Source organism: Berghia stephanieae, chromosome 1, assembly GCF_034508935.2.
Source record: "Berghia stephanieae isolate SIO BIC M18660-M18661 chromosome 1, UCSD_Bste_1.3, whole genome shotgun sequence".
NCBI lineage: Eukaryota > Metazoa > Mollusca > Gastropoda > Nudibranchia > Aeolidiidae > Berghia > Berghia stephanieae.
Window position 1 is genome coordinate 52,798,578 of NC_088360.1, and position 27,004 is coordinate 52,825,581.

The window sequence follows — 27,004 nt, forward strand, 5'->3', positions numbered from 1 at the left end:
ATTATGCGTGGGAGTGGGGGAAGGGGGGGGGGGGGGTTAAGGGTTGCGTCATAATAATATGTTTGTTCACTTGACGCATTGATTTAAATTCAAATTGTTAACAATCGAATTGTTTACATCAATTTGATTCATTATCCACCCGACTTAATAATAATTCGTTACATTTTGAATATTTAGTTTCAATTTTTGCGTTAAGATATTTTGAATTGATCATCCTCTTCTTACACGATTTTTTCCTCCACTTTATTGCTCTCTTTTAACCAGTTAACTGCCGTACTGTGGAAAAATTCGTATTCTAAAATTTGGCTAGAAATCTCTTCCTTCATATATCGATTGATTTAAACGAGCCTCATCTTGGCAAAAACTCTCGAAGTTTCAGGTTTGACAGTCTGCCAAGATGGGGTTCATATCGATCGATATTTGAAGGAAGATTTGTCTGGTTAAATTTTTAAATACGAGTTGTTATTTTTTTTAATTCACATTTTGGTAGTTAACTGGTTAACATTTCTCGAGGACAACGCCCACTATGATTTGTATTCTGGCCTTGAAATACCGCAAGAACGAAGACTCTGATTTTCAAGACACGATTTGCGCGTGACTTGAATGTCGTAATTGACTAATTATCACCAAAGCATTTTATAAACTCTGTACTTACAATAGGGGTCCCAATAGCTCAGTCGGTAGAGCACGCGCTTCACACGCATAGGGCCCAAGATTGATCCCTGCCCACCCAACAGTGATTGGGCAGCTATTATCTTTATTGTCCTTAAAATAGTGGCAATTTGCCAGACATATAAATAGATAGATAAAGGAGAGAGAGAGAGTGATGGAGAGAGAGCGCGAAAGGTAGAAAGAAAGATGGAGATAGAGAGATAGATAAATAGATAGAAAGATCCAGAGAGAGAGAGAGAGAGAGAGAGAGAGAGAGAGAGAGAGAGAGAGAGAGAGATATTAAATTTGACACATTGTCCCATCAAGTAGCATATCATACCTTCTCAAATATATTATATATCTATAAAACAAAGACAACACGTCATCTTAATTCATTTTTGCCACATGGTGTTCGAATTTTTAACGCTCAACTGTGATCTAAATTAAATACTATATTTTAAATATGCACACACTAGTTCTCAATTTATCAAATTAATATATAAAGTGTTGCTATTGGTTCTTGGTTGTATATTTTTACATTTTTGTGCATTTGCATATATATATATATATATATATATATATATATATATATATATATATATATATATATATATATTTATATATATATATATATACATTGTCGCCATAGATTCTCAACTTTGTGTTTATACATTTTTATGCATGCCACGTCTGTAAACGAATTTCCATTTTTTGGACCTCTACTTCATGACCTGCATTTGGCTGCCTGTTGAGAAAAGGATTAAATTCAAAGCTTGTGTTTTAGTGTATCGTTGTCTTGAAGGTACTGCCCCTTCCTACCTTTCAGAACTAATTGAAAGATATTCAAAACCCCGCCCCTTACGTTCGGCCAGTGATTCCACAAAACTAGTTGTCCCTCGAATTCGGAAAAATGCTGGAATGAGATCCTTTTCTCATTTCGGACCCTCTATTTTGAACGCCTTACCGCAGAGCATTCGTGAAAAAGAATCTTTGTCTATTTTTAAACGTTCCCTTAAAACATATTTGTTTCGATTTTAGTAGATGGTTTGAGAAGCAAGATAGGTTTGGTTTGTGTTGTGTGTTGTGTTGTGTGTGTGTGTATGTGTGTGTGTGTGAGTGTGTGTGTGCTTGTGTGTGTAAATAAGTATGTTTCAGCCAAAGTAATTTGTAATTTAAGCGCTTAGAGTCTGGTGTCTCGGAGTTATAGCGCTATATAAGTTTTCAGCATTATTACTATTATTATTATTATTATTATTATTATTATTATTATTATTATTATTATTATTATTATTATTATTATTATTATTACTATTATTATTATTATTATTATTATTATTATTATTATTATTATTATTATTATTATTATTATTATTATATTATTATTATTATTATTTGGCACATTCAAGTCCAAAGATATTTCGTGTGTCAGGCGTACTGTAGAGACTCAATGTTTTCCGTTGAATATGACAATAATCATGATCTTTATTTGAGCAAAATCACACTATCTAGATGTAAAAGTATTTTGTTTTGTTTACACACTTACAAAAGTAATCGAGATGCTCACACTATCCAAGACTGAATCGATATCATTTAAAATATTCAGTAACACTACTAATCGCTGTTTACGGATTCAGTATTTGCAGTATTTTATGATATTTTTTTAATGTAGGGGCCTCTATTTTTTAGGAAACCAAACATTTATCAATACCCAACGGAAGATCCGAATTGTTTTGTATAAAAGGAGGTTTCCTGTCTGGTCTTATCGTCCTTTTTAATTAAGGGGCAATATATTTTGTTTATGTGATAAAATTACAATGTCAGGATGAAAGTCTCTTCACATGTCACTTTTGATTTCTCCAGTATATATGGTATAAAAGTTCTCTCTCTCTCTCTCTCTCTCTCTCTCTCTCTCTCTCTCTCTCTCTCTCTCTCTCTCTTTCTCCCTTTCTATATATATATATATAGTAGTAGTAGTAGTAGTAGTAGTAGTAGTAGTAGTAGTAGTTGTTGTTGTTGTTGTTGTTTTTGTTGTAGTTGGTAATAGTTGTAATAGTAGTAGTATTGGTTAGAGTAGTAGTAGTAGTAGTAGTAGTAGTAGTAGTAGTAGTAGTAGTAGTAGTAGTAGTAGTAGTAGTGTTAGTCGTAGTTGTAGTTGTAGTGGTGGAATGAGAGGAGGAGGAGGAGAATGAAAAGCAGAGGAAGAAGAAGACGACGACGACGACAACGAAGAGAAAGAAGAAGGAGAAGCTTCATAGGCCAATATGACCTTTATTGCCTTTTGCCTGGCAGGCGGTTACATGACATTTTTTTCTTCCCTGGATTACTCTCTTCCTTTAACAATGGATACTGGTATCTATGTAACACATACACACAAACACAAACACACATATGTATGTTATATATATATATATATATATATATATATATATATATATATATATTCAGGGAGAGAGAGAGAGAGAGAGATAGAGAGAGAGAGAGAGAGAGAGAGAGAGACGAAAAGAAAGAAAGACAATTTTAGGGAGATATTATATATTCTAGCTGTTTAATGAATAAATCCAGTGAAGAATTCTGGACGTAAGTTTGCCATTTACTTATTTCGTTATAATTGGAACTCGCTCTAATCCTTTTAGCCAAACAGGAAATCTCCCTTTTTTCTCTTTCCTTTTTTATTCAACAGACAAAATAATAGATGCCTTTTTAGGTGTCAGTATTATTCCACATCTCTTTACGTCTGTCATTATTTTGCATGCTTTAAACCCAAACAATTTTATATCGCTTGAAGAATATATTGTGTGTATAAGTATATCACGTATTTACACCATTTTGTTATTTTCAATGTTTTTCACAGTTCTGCGATTCTCTGGGATAACACGTATCTAAACTGTTAGCCAGAAAAATCGTCCTTCAAATATCGACATTTGCAAATAGTCGCTAACCAGGGACTTCATGAGTCTCAAATTTGAGAGTTTTTACCGAGATGAGGGTCGGTTATTCGATCGTTATTTGAAGGACAATTTTCTAGTCAATATTTTAAATACGTGGTTTTCCATATTACGGCATATTTGTACAGAGATTTCAAACCTTACCGACATATGGAAACGAATTTGTATTTCATTTTGAATAGGTCGCAGGCTGTGGAGCCCTTTGATGAATAACCGTCACTGCTTTTAAACCGGGTATTTATTTACATCTTAGTTCTTATGGTCGCATGGAACAATCTATATTTATCTTGGTAAAATATGTCTGATCTTTTGAAGAGTTGGTACATTTTTGCTTGGAAATGTGGACAAAACACACGGGTCGACTTTTATGTATTAATGCGTTTAGGTGAAATACTTACATGTTTCTTCCCGCCAGGGGATTCGTAACAGCACACAAAAAGACAATGTGTAACCTTTAACGTTATCTTCAGTGGGAGTTAATCACAAAATAGAGGTCTACAAACAACAAAGAGCCGAGTAATTTCAACTTCAATCGTTCTAATGCCGGTACTGTATGACTCCATGCTCACCCTTGTAACAAACGTGTAAAAATAGCAAGTACATATCAATATGAAATAATTATATACACATAAGGCATACGTCCACTGAGAGTAGTGCTTATTCCTCTGTTTTCAATGGGGGTGGGGGGGGGGGGTTCTTACTCGTTCTCTCGCCTCCGTCACTTTTTCGTCCATTATAATATTATATCCCCAAGCTCTGAATATCTGGTCATTCTTGTTAGAATTATATAATCTCAACAACAGTTATATGCTACGTCAAATAATTGTCTTTATTCACTTTCATTCATGTATAGCTGTCAGCGGTGTGTGCAATTGGCGCCGTATAACAGTTGCGTTACATCAATCAGCCATTGAAAAGAGTCTAATTAATGTGTCTGGTTCATTACACTAGTAAATCTGTTGTACGTCACACGACATTGCCGGCCGTACTCCACCAAAACACTTTACTTTCAATTTAACCAGAAAACTATTACTTCAATTATATATCAATCAATAGATTTAATAAATGACCTTCCAACTTGTCAAATATTCTCAAACCTGTGACTGACAACAGAGTCTTGGACAAAATTTTGAAAAGATCAGTATCATTTTAATTGGTCAAAATTCCAAGTGAATGTTTTCTGCCTAGCCAAGTTGAAATGAAATTTTAGAGTAGGTGGAGAATCCATTCCGTGAAATACAAGTATACTGGGGATTTCCCCTTGGGTTTTCCTCCACGCCGTCAAAAACATGACAATAAATAATTTACAAATTAGATTCTAGGTTATTGATATCATCAGGCAGCATCAACATGTGTCAGATTATTATTAATGAGTATGAGATTCAAGACCGTTTTATAGTAGTATTGACCAACAAATTGATCTAAAGTAGTTATTGTATTCATCATTTTAAAAGGCACCAAATGAGGTGGAAATGTCTAAAGCTCTGTCGTAATTCAAATATCAGGTTATAGAGATTGTTGCATTGGGGGGCGGGGGTTAATGCATGGTTTAAGGTGGATATCAAATTATATTTAATTTTAAAAAAAACAGAAATAGTGATAATGCTCCGACCACTCGAGCTTTTTACATAGGCCGTCTCTCTGTCTTTAATGTTGTGTGCCGGGCTGATGCGATTATGTCGGGCTGGAATTCCTCTTCATATTCCAGCATATGAAGGGATTGAAATCTGATTTGATATAAATATATACATGGCGTCAGATTTCTCCGTGTTAAATTTCCTTGGCCTGTCTGCGGGAATTGTGTGCCCTCAGGCACATTATGATAGATACGTATACATTATATAATTTTGTTGTCCACCATGTTAACAGATGGTTACTAACATTTCAAGGTATGGGAAATATCATGTTGAATTTCCATCGTGACAATGGGAGGAGTGGATTACGTGTCATCTTGATTCTTTAAAATTGAGGAAAAATTAAATTTGCCAAAATGAAAAAGACGTTTCGTCAGTGTACGACAAAGCTGATCTTAGCATTAAAAAGTTCTTTTAACAAATATGAACTTACACCCGGAGGATATTCTACTGCTTGTAATGTCTAGAATTATGAAAGGATCATTTGATATTTATACAGTGTCAGAAAAAAATACTGCTATGACTTCTTCTTCTTCTAGGTTCCATGCCTGGTCCAGGCTTCGGATACTGCATGAATTATCTCTCTCCATTCCTCCCTGTCTCTTGCTTTTTCAAACAGCTCTTGGATTGTAAGGCTGGTGAAGCCCTTCAGTTGGTCTATGAGTGTTTTACTTTGTCTCCCCCGGGCGCGTTTACCAGGTATTTTTCCACAACTTGCCAGGTATTCATTCTTATCTTTCCTTACTATGTGTCCGAAAAAGGATAGTTGTCGAACCGCTATTAAGGGCATTAGTTTCCTTTGTTGGTATGTTTGTTTTAGCACTTCTTCGTTCGTTTTGTGTGCAGTATACGATATTCTCTGCATCCTTCTCAAGCACCACATTTCAAAAGCTTCAATGTTCTTTTGTGTTTCTGCATTTGTAGTCCAGCTTTCGCATCCGTATAACAAGATTGGCCACACGTAGCACTTCAAGACTCGGAATCTAATCCCGAACGACATCTGTTTGTTTTTCAAAATGTTTCCCAGGTCCATGAAGGCCTGTTTGGCTTGAGTTATTCTTGCTCGTATGTCTCGGTTACATCTTCCATCTGTTGTCACTATTGAACCTAGGTATTTAAAACGTTCTACGTTGGTAAGTTGCTCGCCGTGAATCGTTATATTGCAGGTGTTGTTGTTTTCGGGGTTTTTCTGTATTACCATGCATTCCGTTTTGGTGATATTCACTTCCATTCCCTTGGCTTCACTATCTACTACCACTGTTTAATCTATACCAAGAAACAATCATGAGGGGCATAACTAATATGGAGGGAATAAAAGTAGGAGGTCACAACATAAATAATATAAGATACGCAGACGATACGGTACTCATTGCAACATCAGAAATCCAACTTCAAAAGATTGTTGACTGCTATGACTACATACATGAAAACTGTTCTCTGAAGATTAGACGCGTCAAATGTTCCTTGCTTTATTTTTCTCAAAAGTTAATTTTTATCCCTTATCAATGGCTGCACACTCAAAGGGTCTGAAATCGATCCCGGGTGAAGTCGAGATTTTTTCAGATCCCCACTGTCCACCCAGCAGTGAATGGATAGCTGGGTTTGACAGATCTGGTGGAAAGCAATTGTTATTATCTGTTTGACGCTATAGAAACATCGATGGGCCTTATGGCTCTGAAGGACTATTTTTGCTTTGTCACCACAAGGCAAATAAACTCCTTCATTTATTATGGATTTATACTGTGGCGTAGTTGCACACATTTGCAATGGCTTATGATCGTATAGTGGCTTTTTGATAGATGGTAATAATATTCCTTTGCATTGTGTTGTAGATGCTATTAACGACGAACGAGTTCAAGGGCCAATGATGATAATTGAATGCACAACATCAAGACATTCAAATAAAAGTCCAGATTCCATGTTTCATTTCTTACGACTTTATTTGTTGTGATAACTCCAAAATCCAAATCAAATAGTATGGTCATAATTCAATCAGTTTCATTAACTCCAAATCCCTAAAATCAATCCAAATGTAAAGTCATTTTGCCTTAGTAATCATTTTCAATATACGTGGAATATTTCTAAGTCCGTAAAATAAAGATTCATAGTAGGATGTTAGAACTTGCAGCCTACTTAGGAAAGTGCAGCTCATGGTGAAGTAGAATGCAGAATACCGTTTTAATAAGAAACATCGTATTTTATCCCCTATAGTAATTCTACCCATAATTCCCTCAAACCACGCCTCCTTGTAGTTTTGACAGTTCCTTGACAGTCTAAATTCCACCCCCTAAAAGTAAGATCAAATCATATTCAAACCTGAAACGTTAATTCTTACATATTAATGTTAAACACCGCCTTTGATGATATAAAGTTATTTTGATATATGTCCTTTTCACCTGTTCCAACATACCTAAACCAATTTAAGAAAGATTGATTAACTAGTAATCAACACCCGTCCACTAACTTGGACGTAAAAACTGCCCAAATGTATCATTAACTGACCAAGTTTTACTGATATGCCTGCATCGTGCACTCACTAAACCCATTTGCTGATATATAATTGACAATTTTGCATCAAAATTCTTAGATAACCTTTTGCATAAACTTACTCTCTTACAATATAATGATATTACACCTGTAAATTACACAAAATGAGGTTTAACTGGGTACTCTGAAACAACACTTTTTTATAATGTGGGCAATAAAATTGTCCTTCAAATATCGTTCGATTAAAATGACCCTCATATTGTCAGAAATTTCAATTCTGAGACGTGATAGAGTCACAGGTTTGAGAGTTTTTGGCAAGATGAGAGTCATTATAATCGATCGATATTTGAAAGGGGGTTTTCAGAGTAGGGCCCAAATGACCCCTTTTTTTCTCACTCATAGAAAAAAAACACCGAGTTGTGCGGAGCAAGGAAAAGCTCCGATTGGATAGGCTAGTTAGAGCGACAACCAAGTAGCCTGTGTGTCTAATGGAGGGTACACGATTGACACAAATTTGCCCATAGCTGTGAATTCAGGATTCGTTTTCACGACACACCAATTGCTACTCCTGATTGTATTGGGATATTTTAATTTGTACAAATACGACAGGGAAACTGATAGTGGCGATGTTGAGCGTGGTTATGATTGTGTCGCACAGGAAATAGTGGTGGGCGCGGCGGCAGTGGTGGTGTTGACTATGATGTTGGTGCTGCTGTTGCTGATGATGATGACGATGAGGAGAAGGAAGAGGAGGAGGAGGAGAAGGAGAATGATTATATATGACAAGAAAGATTATAATGAGGAGGAGGAAATGACGATGGTAATGGTGGCGATGATGATGGTGATGATGGTGATGACGATGATGATGATGATGATGATGATGATGATGATGGTGGTGGTGGTGGTGGTGGTGGTGGTGGTGGTGGTGGTGGTGGTGATAATAATAATAATAATAATATAATTGCTCACCACAAGAAAAAATAGGTCTGCCCAGGCCATACTGATAAGACATGGAAAAGTAGCGCATCGACCAGCTTTTCCTTGCCAGAGCGCAGCGATTACCAGGCTGTTACCTGCAACACCTGAAATGTAAAGAAAAAAAGATACGCTGTAACTTTTGTCGGAATCGTCTTTTTGAATCTATTTTCATCAAAATATGCAGCATTTCTATTTCTAAGAATGTTAAAGGTCCAAGTTCAAGCTCTCGATCTCGATGAAATTTTAAGTGGTCTTTAACCGTTCCTGAAACGAAGAACTTCATTCAGCAGTGATCAACGAATAGGATGAAATGTAAACTTAAGCAGAATGGAAACTGTGGTACAATAATAATAATAATAATAATATTAATAATAATAATAATAATAATAATAATAATAATAATAATAATAATAATGATAATAATAATAATAATAATAATAATAATAATAATAATAATATAATAATAATAATAATAATAATAATAATGATAATAATAATATACTTTATTCATAAAAAAATGGAAATTCGTTTACAGACGTGGCATGCATGAAAATGTATAAACACAAAATTGAGAATCTATGGCGACAATGTATACATATATAATACGAGAAATGCACAAAAATGTAAAAATATACAACCAAGAACCAATAGCAACACTTTATATATCAATTTGATATGAAATGAATTAAGGTGACGTGTTGTCTTTGTTTTTATAGATATAAGGGGACGGCTCCTCATGGAGAACTTAATATATTTGTGAAGGGGGTGATCGCCATCCTTCATAACTTTCTCCATTTTACTTAGACAAAATCTCTTGAACAGTTCTTCCACATTGGAAATTGGTTGAGTATAACTCCTGGCGCATCCATAAAAAGCGCATCCTGAAAAATTGCGGGAACTCAGTCAATTTTGAAGATAAGTAAATCAACACATTTGAAATAAAACTACATACAAGTATGGTCAAAGACTCATGCTAATAGGGTTCAACAGTCGTGACGTCACTCCCCTCGTGATGACGCATAGCAACTGGTTCTAAACTATCGGAACAATGGCGGATGACATTATCTCCATCATCGCCCTTATGAAATACTTCTCCGATGAGCATAAAAGTGTATCCAGAGGAGAAAAATATTATAAATCTGATCATGTTTTCACTTTTATACATTCTGATCACATGACATGTGAAAAATTTCTAGCCAGCATGAAGAATAAAGAGTAGCGAATTTCTTTGTTTAGAACCAAGCTGCTGGTTGCTGGGCGGACGTGACATAACTATTGAATCCTATTTAATTTCAAAAACCTAACCGGTTGGTTAGTAGTCTACCCTTGTTGGGAAAATATGACAGCTGCACATTTCAACGAAATTCCGAAATGTGAGTGAAATTTGGAATTCGTAATGTTGACGTAAATATTGGTGCACAGATTTCCACCAAAGTAAAAAAAAAGGTTTGTTATTGTTATCGTGCGCCGCCTATCAGTTACAATAAAAATACAAATCTGAAACTTTCAGTGCGTCTCTGACCATAGATAAGTTTGTTTTGTGAACCTCAAATTTAAAAAAAATTGTTAGTGTCAAGCGGTACCATAATAAAGATTAGCGTCTTTTTACACGGTAGATGGATATGGGCCGATGTTTACGTATTTTAAAAACTTGAGCTTGAGCTTTTATATAGCGCAACATCCTCTAATCGTGCTCAAAGCGCTTTACAAAGGGCCCCTGACCAACAGTAACACGTAACAAGTATAACGAGTCATGACGCATGTTAGGCGATATTACAATTTTTTTCGGACAGAGACAACGGCGTTAACGGCCAGGTACTCATTTTACACCTGAGTAAGGTAAGAGAATTTGAGTAAAGAGCCTTTTCCAAGGTCTCAACGAGGCGCCGAGTAAGGCTCGAACCCAGGATCTTCCGATCCGAAAGCGAGTGTCATACCACAAGAGCATAATTTACACGTCGAAGGGGATTTATTTTAGGTCTGCTAATCCAAATTGTTTTGATCTCATTGTTGTAATAGAAATACTCTCAAGCTAACTCAAATTATTGTCCATTACAACAATGCTAAATCAAGCCCATAATTGCGTTCGTTATCAGACCTGTAAATGTGTACACATCGGGTAGAAAACAACAATGTCTGCCTGTCATAAGAAACAGAAACCACGATAACTCCTAGCAAATTTAAGGCGAGCAATTCTTAACAAAAGTCTAAAAAGTTGTTTTGTTTTGTTTATTTAGTTTTTTGTTCTTGTTTTTTTTTTTTTTTGTTTGTCTGTTTGTTTTGTTGTTTGGGGGGGGGGGGGGGGGGTTGGTGTGTGGTTTTGGGGGGATTTTTTGTGTGTATTTTTTTTGTTTGATTGTTGTTTTTTTTTATTATTATTATTTGGGGGGGGGGGGTTTCTTCTTTTGTTTTCTTTTTTTTTTTCTTTAATTTTTTGTTCCATTTTTACTGATCTAATTCTCTTGCTCTTTAAAATAGGATTATGATTACCAATACAAAATATATCCGTTAAATGTGATTAATCGTTTTTCCTTTTTGAATTATGTGGAAAATGATTTATAAACTGTTTATATTCCAATACTTTTCTTTTTTTATGTTCTGCAAACTTGTAACGTTGTGTATTGAACTGCTTGTGTTTTATATACATAATATTCTAACCTTGTGTCCGCCATTTCATCTCTCAATTTCGGACAGTTTTAGAGCCCCTGGGTAAATCCCCAATTTGTCACAAACGCCATAAATTACGACAGCCAATCAAGTGAAAGCATTCAAGCAGCTGTCTGGCGGGTCGAGAAGTAATTTGTTTATGGATATTGAAGACGACCTGCCCCGTCCATAAACAATATTTTCGTCAAATTAGATGAAATAAGAAATTGAGGCAACAGTGCAATTCAATGTCACGAAAGCTTTCTCGGAAAACTGAATATTTATTCTTTTGTAAATCATGCAAATCCAATCTAAGGCTGGGAGGTAAATTTCGATAGAATTAATTCCAGAAAGGGGGATTATTGCAATAACAAATCGATTACTCATGGCTTTATTATATAGATATACATGCGTGCTTTACTCTGTTTATTTCTTCCGGACAACCAGAAAACGTAAATTCTGATGTTCATGGGTGACAAATGCAGCTTTTTATGCGTTTTAATAAATGTTGTTGCTTTATTTAGTTTTGTTTTCTCTGACGGAACAGTTAAGCAAATATAAATGTCTTTTCCAAAGCGCGTTCCTTTAGGATTTCAAGACAGGTGTTCATGTTTTGAGGCCTCATAAAAATTACAATGACCAAGACGTGGCAATATAAAAAAGACATTCGCTTTCATAGTATCAAGGGAAGAAACTAATTGAAATTTAACAATATATAATATTCATGATTTTACAAGTTAGTTAATATGGTGCTACATGATAGTGAACTGTCTAAAATGACTCACTCTTCTGTTCAAAACTTTGACTTTTGCCACTCGATATATAGAGCAGGCTATTCCAAATCAATTGCTTATAATGTTGCATCAGATCCTAAGTTTAAACCTTTGCAAGTCTAATGACAGAAGCCAATTTATAGGCTCACTATTGCAAGGTGCAATGATGTTATGTGTTTGTTGGAGAGTATTTCCAAAACATCAAGAGGATCATAACAATAGGCTGTCAAACCAATAAATAGAGCTACACTTAGGTAATTTCAATTTATCACAATTCCATTTTATTGACGTTTTCTTACTTAATCTTAATATCAATGATATTATAGATTATAAAAATAGTGATATGTGATAATGCCAAATAAAAACACAGTGCAGTTTATGACGTAGGGAAAACTGGATTCGAATTGAACGAGCCCCATTACCATTACTTTATGTTTTACTTTGAAACCCGAAGGTCTCCTTGAAGATCTGTTTGTACCTTGAGCTGTTTTTGTAATACACAAATATATTGGCTGATGCATTCATCGAAGTTAGAAGATAACATAACTCGTAAAGGATAACGTATGTGTTGTGGTATGCGGCGTGAAAGTCCAATTCTGGTTCCAAGAACATGGCGCAGACAAAGATAACGTACGGCAGGTTACAAATGGCAAGGATGATTCCTAAAAGAACTATAACTTTCGTCAGGCGGGTATCACGGCTTGAATATTTTGTCTCCGTCTATTTCCTATTGTTGCAGCCGTCTTTAGTCTAAATTTTGACGAAGCTCGAAGTCCCCATACCAAAATGACGGTGGTGCAAATTACTACAAATAACGATAGCGTGGGAGTGAAAACACCAACAATATAAAAAGAAAATGAATAGACAACTTGGCGGTATGGTGCAAACCAGATATTTAAAATTCTACTACCATTTGAATTAGGCTTTGTGGTCCATCGAATTTGCGCAGTTGGAAAAACAGGAGCATACGCCAAAATAACGCATACAAAAAACACGATTATAATTGCCCGAGATCTTTCAATGGTGAATATGCTTTTTACTTTGAATGGTAAAACGACGCAGCAGCATCTTTCAATGGAAAGAAAGGCTGACAAGATATTTGAGTAAAAATATGCCATTTCTCTCAGATTTCCTGTTGATACGAAGTGAAGACCCATAAAGTAGATGGGTGCATCTGGATATAAGGTTTCTGCAGCTTGACATACAGCGGTTAGCAGGGGACAAGTTACCAATATTAAATCAGAAATTGACAAAGCAAAAAATCCAAAAATAATGCTCTCTTGAAGCCCATGCTTTTTAAAAACAATGATGTTAAGGATATTTACAACAATACCGAACAGAGAAGTTATACAGAAAAGAAAGACTGGTAAAATAATTTGAGTGATGTAGAAAACATCGTTTGAAATTATTGGCGTTATCTTCGCTATCGGGTGATCACTAGAGTCATTCATTGTGACGTGCATAACTCCACAATTTGAAAGTTTCTTAGCCGTAAAGTTCTTGTTAAAGACTTTATATAAATTGGTTGTCACTAGTTCCAATGAATTCACAGAATCAATCATGATTTTCCTTTCATATTTTCAAGCTGATGACATTTTCTTTAAAAAATTACTTTCTGAAACGGGTTCGATGACACGTATATCTTCAGTATTTCCGGTGAAATAATATGAGGCTAATAGCATTATATATTTTTGTCATTATATTTAAATGAATTTTACAATAAAAGAAACCAGACAACGTATCCTTTGAAAATCATTTTCTTTTTAAAAAATGTCAACCCTATTTTGGAATCTATGATAAAATAAAGATATAGAAAAAAAAAACACTTGGATTCTTATTATTCAAATCGAATTATTGTCTGTAGTTTTAGTAACGATATGATTATTTTCAATGTCAATGACGATATGATTTTTATTTAAATCATAACGTTTAACCCTCTCATTACCAACCACAAGAAAATCGTCACATTCTATTCGATGCAATCAACAATTTTATTATTCTGATTTCATTTGTACATCACAAAAAATTACAGAAAATCATTTTTATAGCCAAAAACTTAACACTGTTTTGTAAAACTCATTTTGCTGAACACTGTTAAGAAAAATATTGTTTTGTGATGGGTGGGTGTGAAATTATGGGGGAAATTCTGAAAATGATTGGCTAGGAGAGAGTTCATTCCTTCAAACAATTTGCGTTTAAGCTGCTCAAATGCAAAAGGCAATGTACTAACGATTACAAAATAACATTCCCTAGATCTCTCAGTGAAAGCAGTTATATATTGATTCGTTTAGAAATAAAAAGGTATTAATAATTGATTTTCTAATAAAAGGCAGTTATCACTGCATGTAACCCGCATTTTAAGTTAAATAAGATATCATATAAAAGTTTGTTTCAAAAAGTAATACGAAAATAACCATAATTTACAAAATTATCTAAGAGTTAAGTGAATAAAATTGTATTAGTAATATCTAAATCAAGACTACAAAATCATCATTTAACAAAAAATCTTTTAAAACTATAAAACCGGACAAAGAATAACTAGGTATCATTATATAATGATAGAGGAGCCATTAAAACGTGTTTCTCCTTCATCTACAAGTATTAATCTTCCAAATGGAAAATCATAATAAAACTTTGTTTCAATAACGATGCGTTAACAATGTTTCTTTTCATTTTGATCAAAAACCATTTATTTGATATATCGGTCGATTGAAATTAGGTATATCCAACTTGTTATCAGGAATCAATTATTTCAAATATCTGTCGGTAGAAATGATTTCCAACTTAAACGTCCCAAATCTTAGACGTTAAACAAGATCAGGTTTGAGATTCTTGAACATGTTTAGGGTTATTTTAATCGACCAGTAATTTAAGTCAAAGTTTTCTTTCCAAAATAAAGAAAGATGTGTGTTTAAGCAGAATGCAGCAGTTTGCAGTGTCTGTTTCTAATTGTTGGTGCTGCCTAGGTGGATATATTTTCAGCTTTTGCTTTGACAAAAACTTCAGATTTTCTGAATTCAGTGTATTCATGGCGTGAAAAAAAAACAGCGAGTGAGTTTTACCATTAACTCTCCTTAGCTCGAACGCATCAATTTTGAGCTAATTTGTTGGGATACATAAGCCAAAGTCAGTTCTTGTCAAGAAAATGTATTTGTTTTAAAAAGTTAAACGGCTTCATTTTCTTGCCTACCAAATTGTTGATTAGCCAGTGAGTTATGGGCTATAGAAAACTATAAAGCCAACAGAAAATACAACAAATGAAAGAAGACACTTTTTGTTCCTTTTACCAACATTTTAAAAGTGCATGTAGAAATATAGGAATTTTTGCATTCTTGCTTTTTGAAATGCCGGACGTGTCCCAATTCTTACACGAGCTTGCAAAATTCAAGAGTGTTTGAATTCTTTTTTTTTCTCCTAACTCTCAATGGATTTTCATCTCGTTATATTCGTCTGAGAGATATTTCAAATATGAATTTAATAATACGACGACTTGTAATATGGCTGATATTAGCTAAATCTGGCGTTTGACAGTTTGACGTGCAAATTGTTATCTTTATAAACGTCATAATATTATGCGTTGTTGTTTATGAAAAGAGGGAGAATAAAAGTTTTTCTTCCCTGCAAACATCATTCACAACCTTAGTCGAGCAGGGACATGTCTGTAAAATCCCTGTTATAAGGATACAGCAAACACTGTTACCCACATTTCCATGATCACGCTCAATATCGCGTAATTTTATAACCGGGTGATTCACCATATTGCTCGGCCAGCTTATTTTCTTTTGCTCTTAATGTAAGAACTTGAGCAAGCAATTGAATCAATGGGATTTATCCGGAAATGCTGGTTGACAAATCGATGGAGATAGATTAACATGAAGTACATGGTTACGCATGAAAACATAAAAGGTACCAGAAAAGAAATAAAATTATAAAATTGGCAAGAGGATAAAATGAAAAACAAGCAAATAAATCACGGTGTTTGAACAATGTAAGAAACGAAAAAAGCTTTTGGAGTTATTTCTTCGCATCGGCCAAATTATCCTAAAATGTATGGCAAATCATCATTATTTACGTGGTATGATTTATAAATTAAATAGTTTGAATATATTTCAACTGGATCCATAAGAGATGAATTAATAGGTTTACAAAAGCTCATATAAAAAAGTAAATTTATTGCGCCCCATTTAAAGAATACATAACATAATAATTTGAATCAGGGCAGGCGGGATTGGGAAAGTTTGGGTAAAGACACAAGTAGAATATTGCCGCGAGTCTGTTCAAGTCCCTATTTAATGCATCTCAATAGCAAATGTAAAATTCATCCAAGCAGTCATTCTGTCGTTTAGTGAAAAAAATATTTTTTTCATCCCGACCAAGAAATGTTTTACTTTATTTAATGAAAAATCTCACTGGCCGCTAATGTGTATAAAATACTTAAACTTGAGTTGGCATTGAAGTCTCAAGGATGAGATTTTTATACAGTTTAGTCCTTCAGAATCATATGGCCCATGGAGCGACGTTTTTCCCGTAATTTTTGCGGTGTTTAACGGACAGTTATTTGTTTCCTACCGCTAGTCTAATATAAACGAATTCGCCTGTTCTAATAGAGCCAGCTACCCAATCACTACCGGGAAGAGAAAGAAGGGAGAGAAGAGAAAGGTCTCCATGGGATCGAAAAACCAGTTCTTTTGCGTATGATGCGAATGCTCTACCACTGGTGGGTATTTTTCTTAAACGCATACCATCAGTCGTAGATGGTAGGTGATTGAGTAAATGTTTACCATAGTTATTTACTGGCGAAGCCATCATAACCAACTAACAAAATAATTGGAAAAACTTTATAATTCATCATAGAGATTTTAATGAAAACTAATAACCTTCTGGTTGGTTAACAATGATAACGAAGTGATGACTTGCGCAGGATATGTCTAATAATAATAAAAGTACGTATGCATTTCGATAAAAGAAATTGCCCTCAAAATAAATCATTATTGTTAATGAAGATTACAGCTGTGCAGTAATTTGATTTCAACGAATCTATTACACCCTCGCTCTTCCTTTGTAAGTAACAGTCAACACTTGAATAGTCACCACAAAGCGCCAATGGCCGAGTGATCGGTGTGAGAAATAATATAATTGTCGTATACATGAAACAATAAATTCTTGCTATCATTTTGGATAGGACGCGAGTCTCATGCAAAGTGCCTCCTGACAGATCCAGCTACTCAATTACTGCTGAGTGGACACAGAAGAGGTCAGAAAAGAAATTGACTGCACTAAAATGACCGGAAATTAAATTTAAAAAATTATTTAAAACTTTGTATTCTTTATTCTTAATAAAACAAAAACAAGTCCGGTATGTCTGGCTATAAAGTCAATTTTCATCATCCCAACTCAATGCTGTTTTGAGGTGGTGTTTCGCATAAAATTTTTGCATTCCTGTTTTGGAATCAACTGCCCAATCGTAGAGCAACACAGGATGACAGAATTCCAAGAGAATCCTTATATACATTCCTGTATTTTTGTTTGTTTGTTTTTTTTGCTGTAGTGAGTATAAGTTCGAAATTAAAAAAACAAAAACATATGAGTGCAAGAATCTATTATAATTTCAAAATATATTTAGCATTACTCATCAATGATATATTTTATAGATTAAAAAAAAAGTTTTCTTTCCCTTCAGCCCTGTCTGCTGTGTTTTCAGCGAAAACATTTTGTGTATGCCTGTTATTTTTTTTACGGTATGGTTTGCCATTAAATTTAGGACTGTGATTTTAATAATTAAAATGTTTTCCCCAATAACTAAAAACTCCAAAACAAAAATAGTTTTAGTGGCTGTAATTTCAACTTAAAATTCAGTTTGAAAATAGCCAAAGAAAGTGGGTCGCAGTTTTATTGATTAAAAACCATTCTTTATTGCCTCCTCTAGACATAATAAGGTGAACATTAAAAGATTAATGTTTTCGGTTAATCCGCCTCACGACTTAGTGGGATGGAACCATGAAACTACTTGATAACTTATTAGTTGTCTGAAAGATAAAGATGGAATTGAAAACCAAAAGACATTAGAAGCAAGTATCATAACGTGTCTATCTCAAGGTTGTGGATTTTTTTCATTAGCTTTAGGTGAAATATTTGACGATTTTGTGTGGCATGTACAATGTAGATACAATGTAAATGTGACGAAGTGCTTAACATGAAAAAGAAATAGTATCTACAACAATTGTCTGAATGGTAGTATTTATTAATCAACTAAAACAAACCGGGTAACACTTCAAAATTTAACAACAGCAACAACAATAAAAACAGCTACTACTACTACTACTACTACTACTACTAATAGTAATACTACTAATACTACTACTAATACTACTAATACTACAACTACTACCACTACGACGACTACCACTACAACTACCACTACTAATACTGCTGCTGCTGCTGCTGTTATTATTATTATTATCATTATTATCATTATTTTTATTGTACTCTACTACTACTACTACTACTACTACTACTACTACTACTACTACTACTACTACCACTACTACTACTACTACTACTACTACTACTACTACTACTACTACTACTACTATACTATTACTACTACTACTACTACTTCTACTTCCACTTCTACGACTCTCACTACTAGCACAGCAACAACAACAACGACAAGTTCCATAAGGTACTGATGATGGCCAAAAAGTCTGAAAAATTAATGTAGACCATCTTCAATGTGCGCCTTTACAACTGTTTCTGGAGAGGCGATCTCATCTCACAATAATGTGTTTAATCAGACAAGAAGCAGTTACTGTTTCGCGTTAAGTTTTGAGTGACAGCTATAGATAGTGTGCGCTTGGCTAAGAAGCTCACAACATTGCCATCCAGAAGTATAACGGACCAACACACAAACCTCTGTGTAACCTTGAACGTTTAAAGTCTGGTTAATACAATTTAGTGACAATTACTCATAAACGTGGATGGCAAAAAACAATAACAAAGACCCGAGTGACTTTAACTTCATTCTATCTATACGTCTTTATTAATGTTGTATTCCATTCCAGTCCCTTTCACGTAGTTAGGTATATTGAGCCGGTGCTTTGCCTGATCTCTTTCAAGCTAAGCAGAGATATTGGTTTGGTGCCGTGTGGATTCAATTCTATGGCATTTCCCTTGTTTTAACTAGTTAATTGCCGTATCCTGGAAAGACAAGTATCTAAACATTTGGCTAGGAAACTCGTCTTTCAAAAATCGATCGATTTAAACTACCCTCATCTCTCAAACCTGGGACCTCACGAACTGCTCTTCCCAACAAAGACATCAGACACCAATGAAAATTTTCAAGAAAATTAAAAGAACTTGATCAGAAAAATAAATAGAGCTTGAAATTATTGGAGGTGTAGAAATCAAAATATTCTTTAGCATTTATTTTTGTAATTTTAAACTTATTCCCAAATGCATACGTTCCGATCCTAAGGCTTGGAATTGGAATGCAATTAATGTCGGTCAAGCTAAGCTGTCTGTCAAGTCTTATCATTAATTTGATTTTATTGTCCATCTTTATTAGCGAATGGTTGCAAATTGCTGATTTAATGATTGAATCCAATTAATTGGTTAAAATTATACATGGCGGTGACTACATTTGGGTTAGATTGCTAAGTAATGAAATACATTCAACGTCTCCAATCCAACGCTTTTTCCCCCCTCACTCTCTCTCTCTCTCTCTCTCTCTCTCTCTCTCTCTCTCTCTCTCTCTCTCTCTCTCTCTCTCTCTTTATCTATCTATCTATCTATCTATCTCTCTCTCTCTCTCTCTCTCTCTCTCTCTCTCTCTCTCTCTCTCTAAAAATAAAAAAATAAAATAAAATTCCCCTTTTCATCCCATAGGGGAAATTTGTCACTAGGGTCTATTCCAAGGGAAGACTAGAATAGAATAATCCAGGCGTCAGCCGCAGTGCAGCGTCGCAATTTGAGCTAGGCGAGGTGACTTGATCAAGGCCACACAGAGCAGCGGTGGGTGATCGAACTCGGTACCTTTCAGGTACGAAGCAAATACAGTACCGCTCAGCTACACTGCCCCTAAATATATATATATATATATATATATATATATATATATATATATATATATATATATATATATATCATCCTCTCTTACTTCTTCGACCTCTCTGTCTCATTGGAGACTTTCTCCCCCCTATAACTAATCAAAATTTATTAGAACTGCGATTTCCAAAAGGCAAAGTCGACGACTTACCGATAATTTAGTCGTGAACTTAAATAAATAGTAATCGTTTGCATAATCTCTCAAATTAAAGGTCCTCTAACCTCCCGAGGCTATTAGTAGCTTTCGTTGATTTTCGAGCGTTCGTTAAGTTCTCATAACTAATTCATTGAGCCACTATAAAAAGTACTCTATCATTACTACAGAATTGGACTTCGAATTGACTTTGATTTGTTCTAGTGACGTCATGCTTACTCCTGTTTGTTTAAATTGAGTGATAACTGTTATAATTTTTTAAAATAATAATAGTTATAATAACTGCCACAAGTCGGTCAGCAATGATTGTTGATCGACTTATGGCAGTCATGTGAGTAATCTCAGTACTTTGGATTGACAATGGGCTCAAATAATATAATTTTTCACCAGCAGTGTGTTGTGTTGGCATTTGGCGGTAAGACGTTTTACGCACATTATTCCTATCCTGGTGGTGTTCGCTTTTATTCTCATGCGACGCCATATCGCCGATTTCATGAAGCAATGAAATCAGATAGCAGACATGGACTTTACAGAAGCTCAAGTCGCATCGCTGTTTTCTCTCTCCTAATAAACCGATAAGGTTTGCAGTCATCACCAGATACATGTTGTAATTAGAAAAAAAAAAGTTATCTGGGACTAAAATCAGTCTCGCTTTTAAAGAGCTAAAAGTCTTTTCAGTGAGGAATGAATTGATAAGCGTAATAATAGCGATATATATATACTCGTATATGTAACATCACTTTTTGGTCTTGCAGTATGACCCTCGTTTTCGGACCAGTAAGTCCGAGGTACGAGTCCCGCTTTGAGCAGCGCAAAGTTGCGTACTTGGAAAATGCCTTTACTCATATTCTCTCACCGTACCCAGATGTAATATAATTACCTCGCCGTTAATCTTGTTGCCTCCATCGAAAAACGATTCCAAATCGCCTTACAGGCGTCATATATCATCCTACATGTTAAGAGTTGCTGTTGGCTGGGGAACCATCATAAAGTGCTTTGAGCACGTTTAGTTAATATTGCTCTATCATTCAAGTGGTATTTTCATCGTTCAAGAGAAAACTAGAATTTTTTAAAATTTATTTATTAAAGAACAAGATGCTTGTCTTCTTTTCCCCAAGGAACAATATCCCGATTGCTTTAAAACTTCAATTTATGTTCTTAGGTGACTCAAAACCGTCCAATGGATTGCTTGAGATCACTTTCTATCTGGATAGGACTTGGTAGGGTTGGAAAATCCCTCCTCGTGAATATATTGATAAATATATATATATATATATATATATATATATATATATATATATATATATATATATATATACATATAAATTATAAAAACAAAAAAAAATGAAATAATAGTGCTCAACTTTTTGATAAAAGGAACTATTTATAATATATTTCAAGTATAAATATGATCAACTTCTACAATATTGTTTCGAGCATTCGCTCTCATCAGGAAGTAGCCAATGCTCGAAACAATATTGGAGAAGTTGATCATAATTATACTTGAAATATTATATATATATATATATATATATATATATATATATATATATATATATTTTATGAGTGTTGGTGGGTACTTGTAGGTACGAAAGTGCTCGATAATGGTGGTTAGAGCTAATATATAATGTAAATTTTCACTCACATTTTTTGCCGAGACGACTCGTTTCTGTGTTTTTCCTTTAATTCACACTTCTTCAGTCGGCATAATCCATTCTGTTTGGAGTTTTCTACGGACATGACAGAATGGATTATGCCGACTGAAGAAGTGTGAATTAAAGAAAAACACAGAAACGAGTCGTCTCGGCAAAAAATGTGAGTGAAAATTTACATTATATATATATATATATATATATATATATATATATATATATATATATATAATATTCTTTTACTATACAATATCGTAATATTCAATATTGTTCCTTAAAACATTGGCTAAAACGTTTATTGCTAAATAATTAGGGAAATACAATACAATCACAATGTTTTTCTTAAAGAAGTCTAATTATATCTGAGTTTCCTGGCATAACTATTATAATTATATTCCTTTCAAATCCTTCGCAAGTGTGTCTATATTATCAGGCACAAAGGTGATTAATCTGTCCACAACTAATGTTCAGTGTTCATCATTAGCTATGCTACTAAGATGGAAGAGTGGCAATGTAGAAATATCTAATAGTAATTAGGGATTTATCGACAAATTAGTGTAGCGTTCGTAGTATTCTCCATTTAGAATGAAGAAGATGGATGGGCATATTCAAGACATTTCTAGACAGGTCGACAGCCCAATCTGATCTCCGTTCAATGCCCTCTTCAAGATATGATAGACAAGCAGGCGATTGCCGACATCTTTGTAGTGAATAAATCAGCAGCCTTTGTTAACTCAGTCTAGTCTGACACTGAACCAAAAAATAATAATGTTTTTAAACCAAAAAAAAAAACGATACAATACATTGCGATGACCAACAAAATAAAATGAACAGTAAGTTGAAATCAACAATACAACCAATGGGGTCTTTATTTTCTTGAGCACTTCTAACAATTCTAATCTCTTTTGATGATCGTCGTCATTTATTGTGACGTATCTAGTTCTTATTTGTAGTTTTAGGCTATAATGAATGAGGCAACGTTGTTTTTATTTTGTTTGTTTATTTTTATATATCTGTTTTTGTCTCTGTTTCATTTTTGTTTTGTTTTGTTGTTGTTTTGTTTTTTCTTCGGGAGTTTTTTGTGGCGTTTTTTTTTTGGCTTTTTTGTTTGTTTGTTTGTTTGTTTTGTTTGTTTCTTTGTTTTTTGCCAACTAAGCAATCACTGTTGCTCGGTTTTAATGGCTTAAAATATTGATATCTTGTTAATGAACCATTTTCTTACTTGTATCTTCCACAGATTACACCCAAAAAAAAGATTACTACATTTTTACGAGTACCTATTGGATTTGTATAAAGTAGGAGCCAAAGTTTGAGTGTCTTTGGGTTTGAATCTCAGCTTCATTTGTTCATAACCAATGCAAGCCACGTGACAAGACCAGGCCATTATGACTTCCAAGCGCGACGACAACATTCTGATCCGCCAGGGTATCCTTGGCGAATGTTCCATGCCAAACCAAAACAGCGATACGGTTCCATAAAGGGGAACATCACACATTTAGGGATAGAAGCAAAGTCTCCAGGAACAGGGTGGTCGAGAACTCGTATAAAGCTTTCAACAATATTTATTATTATATATAGAAGGCATGCCTATGTAATAAGCTGGAATAAAGTCATACTTATGGAGAGGGATTGAACAGTGGCAGTGATTGACTTCATACCAGGACACCACTAGCAAGTATTGAATGTCTGCCCAAATCAACTTTTAGATAGATAGATTATTAAATAGATTACTAGACAGATAGATAGAAGATAGATAAATAAATAGATGTGATAGATAGATGTGATAGATAGATAGATAGATAGATAGATAGATAGATAGATAGATAGATAGATAGATAGATAGATAGATAGATAGATAGATAGACTGATAAGGGAAGAGAGTGAGAGGGGGGAAGAAAGGGAAGAAAGTGTGAGAGATAATGTTATGTAATACTCTCTCTTTCTCTCTCTTTCTCTCTCTCTCTCTCTCTCTCTCTCTCTCTCTGTCTGTGTCTCTCGCTCTCTCATCTCTTCCCTTGTCTTCTTTCTCTATTTCTTTCATCCATATTGCCTCCACTGTTTTGGCATTGAGTATAGACCTTTATTTATAAAGTTATATCATTCCTTGGTAGATTGGCCCAAAAGCCGACATCTACAATGTCTCTTTTTTTCCCTTTGAAACATTCTGGCCAATATGTAATGACTTCAAGACTTCACATGCTTTCCGGACAATAAAAGAACTTCAAATTTATAGAAAAATTATATTTGCAGATATTTGTACATGACGACTCCAACAGAAATCAGGCCAAGAAGACATCGGTGTGTATATTAGATAGGAATGGCAAGGTTGTACCTTGAGAAAGTCAACAAGAAATTAGTGTAAACCATTTATTTTATTTCTTGGAAACCGAATACTAAAAAAGACAATTGATGAATTATGCAAAGAAGGCTGCACATGGGGGGGGGGGGGGTAGGGGTAACGAGAACCAACTACACAAATATAAACGAAAAGCTTAGCGGACTCGGATAGAAATATCGTGGAATCAATAATCCTCATCTTTTGCTTATGTATTCCTTACTAATAATATGTACATGAATGTAATAATCTGAATAACAGTTTTTGTAATGCTTTTACGAGCCCGGTAACGCTTTCTGACCAGCTGTGATGCCAATATGGGACTTTTAATGACAATCTTCTTACCTTGTCACAAGGTAGTAAAATATTGCTGGGTCTTCTTATATTCACTTTTGAGAAATGTAATATTTGGGCTGTCAGACGACTACTTTTAGAAAGGACAGTAGCATGCTCTACAATTAGCCATTCACATGATAAGAGAGGCCATGGTTATCGAGACCCGACTGTATATCAGTTGACAGCCATTTTTACCATCTTGATACACCAAAATCGAACCAACCATTTCAAAAATGGTTACAAATTTAAACAAAAATATCACGTAAACGGCTTATAGAACGAACTGTCACATCTTAGAATGTAGAAATAAAAGTTTGTTCGACAAACCATTTATTAAAAAACAATGTGTATACATTCTGACATTTTACTGTTCACATGCGAAACGTGACTTAAAATTTTGAAAATAAATGATTACAGAAGATAGGTATCATATTTTGTCAAGAATATGGAATTGAATGGTGTATTTATCAACCAGCCAAACAATTGTCAAACAGTAGAATAAAAGAATTAAACCAGCTATCGTGGGAGTCAATGTGACAAAACCTTTATGTATGCACTGATCGGCCAAGCAAGCCCCGATTTCATCTCAGTGGCAATTTGGAACTTTTCAAAATCATCTACCCATGATGATACACAAATGAGAGATCTTGAGTAGAGAGCGTATTATTCAATATAATATATTATATCGAATCATATCCAAATCATTGCGGGTTACATAGTTCAAAAGATCTTTAAATATCCTGTTATTTTTACAGGTAAAATCTCAATAGTTACTACAAACAAAAGAAAAGATCAAATTGATGTATGGATGTTATAGGTACAAAACCTTGTCTATACAAACAAATGGTCGAGTCGATACATAAATAATTTTTCACTACAGATTTGTTGATCATAAATATTTAAAAAGCGAGAAAAATACATCTTATTCATCGTATATACGTACTTCAAGGCATGGTGTTCTCTACCAACTGCATTTTAAAGCTTTTAACAATTAATATGGACAATTTCTGGCGACAAGTTGGTGGATCTCATGATCACGAGTCAGTTTCATTCATACTCCAACCACCAGGGCTCGTTTTTTCTAAACGCTGACTAGTGCTTAGTCTTTGACTTTCGTCGAGGACTTGAAAAAATCGGATTTTATGTGAGCTGACCAAGCAAGTACTCGACTAAAATTACAGCACCTTCGGACTTATTTGGACAAGTTTTAGTCAGTTCTGAGGCCGGACTTCAAGCTTAGTCTGAGACTAGTTTCTAAGGATACATCATAGCGTCGACCAGCTATTTTTAGATTGAGAGAGCTTCGATTCGAAAGGAAAATAGCGTAGGTTACGAATGACAGAGGCAGAAAGTGTCCAGTTGCTATTGACACTGGCTTTAAAAGAACTGTAAGATAATTGTAGATCGTCGAAAGTACACATTTATTTTAAAAACCCGAATCTAATCGGACTCATGGGCTACGAGTGCACGGAGACACGAAGTCGGAAGACTGGCTTCAAAGAACAACCTTTAAAAATAGAAACGATTAGAAAGTATAGTGGAGACAAACGTTATTCTGCTGGCCTTGTAATTTGACTAAAATAATGTGATTCATCAGAACACACTTTCTGTTTTGTTTTGTTTGTTTGATTGTTTGTTTGTTTTTTGGTTCAAATTGTTCGAGTTTCAATGAAACTTTCATCGGCCTAAATAATATAGAATTGACAGTCTACCATGGACATCATTGTAGTCTGATTAGTCGACTGTCAATATCACGTGATTTGATTCATCACGACAAAAGTAGGTTCAAGTAGGAAACGGAACAATATATATCTATACCAAAAGTGTTGCTAATTCTTTTTTGGATGTCTTTTGCGTTGAAAGTATAAAGGCTGGTATCTTACCTGCCATCGTGTATTAGAGAGCTTGATGTTACTAGCACAAAATAACCGAATTAATCACCGTCCTTACAACGCGCACTAGCCCAGCTAGTCAGAGACTAGAAAACGTTCATAAAATACGATTTTTTTTTCACTTTCTCCGCTCAGGCTTAGGACTAGCAAGACTATTAAAGAACTAAATCTAGCCCGCTTATATAAAATTGGGCCCAGGAGTACACAACATTATTTGCTTTCCATGTTCTTTGTTAATTGTTTTGCTGAAGAAGGGTTTCACCAGAATCGTCCAGTTTTTGTACTGTATCCATCCAAAACCTTCCATTTTTACCTTTTTAATAGTGTTCTTATGATCCCAGGCTGCTCCTATCGCTTTCTGCTCTATAAATACATTAAGATGTGATGTCAGCTTAAAGTAGACTACCAACTCAACCTA

At 34.6% G+C, this 27,004-nt stretch overlaps 2 protein-coding genes across 2 annotated transcripts in view; both read right to left on the reverse strand.

Annotated features, from left to right (window-relative positions):
- Positions 1 to 27,004, reverse strand: part of LOC144977328 (allatostatin-A receptor-like) — a 184,512-nt gene that overhangs the window by 100,184 nt on the left and 57,324 nt on the right. Inside the window, exon 3 of the mRNA XM_078922410.1 lies at positions 8,687 to 8,799. Within this exon, the coding sequence (XP_078778536.1) occupies positions 8,687 to 8,799 (113 nt within the window). The remainder of the gene's footprint in view (positions 1 to 8,686; positions 8,800 to 27,004) is intronic.
- LOC144963471 (uncharacterized) lies at positions 12,798 to 13,676 on the reverse strand. The gene has a single exon (XM_078897552.1). It carries the CDS (start codon positions 13,674 to 13,676, stop codon positions 12,798 to 12,800), a length of 879 nt encoding a protein of 292 aa, XP_078753678.1.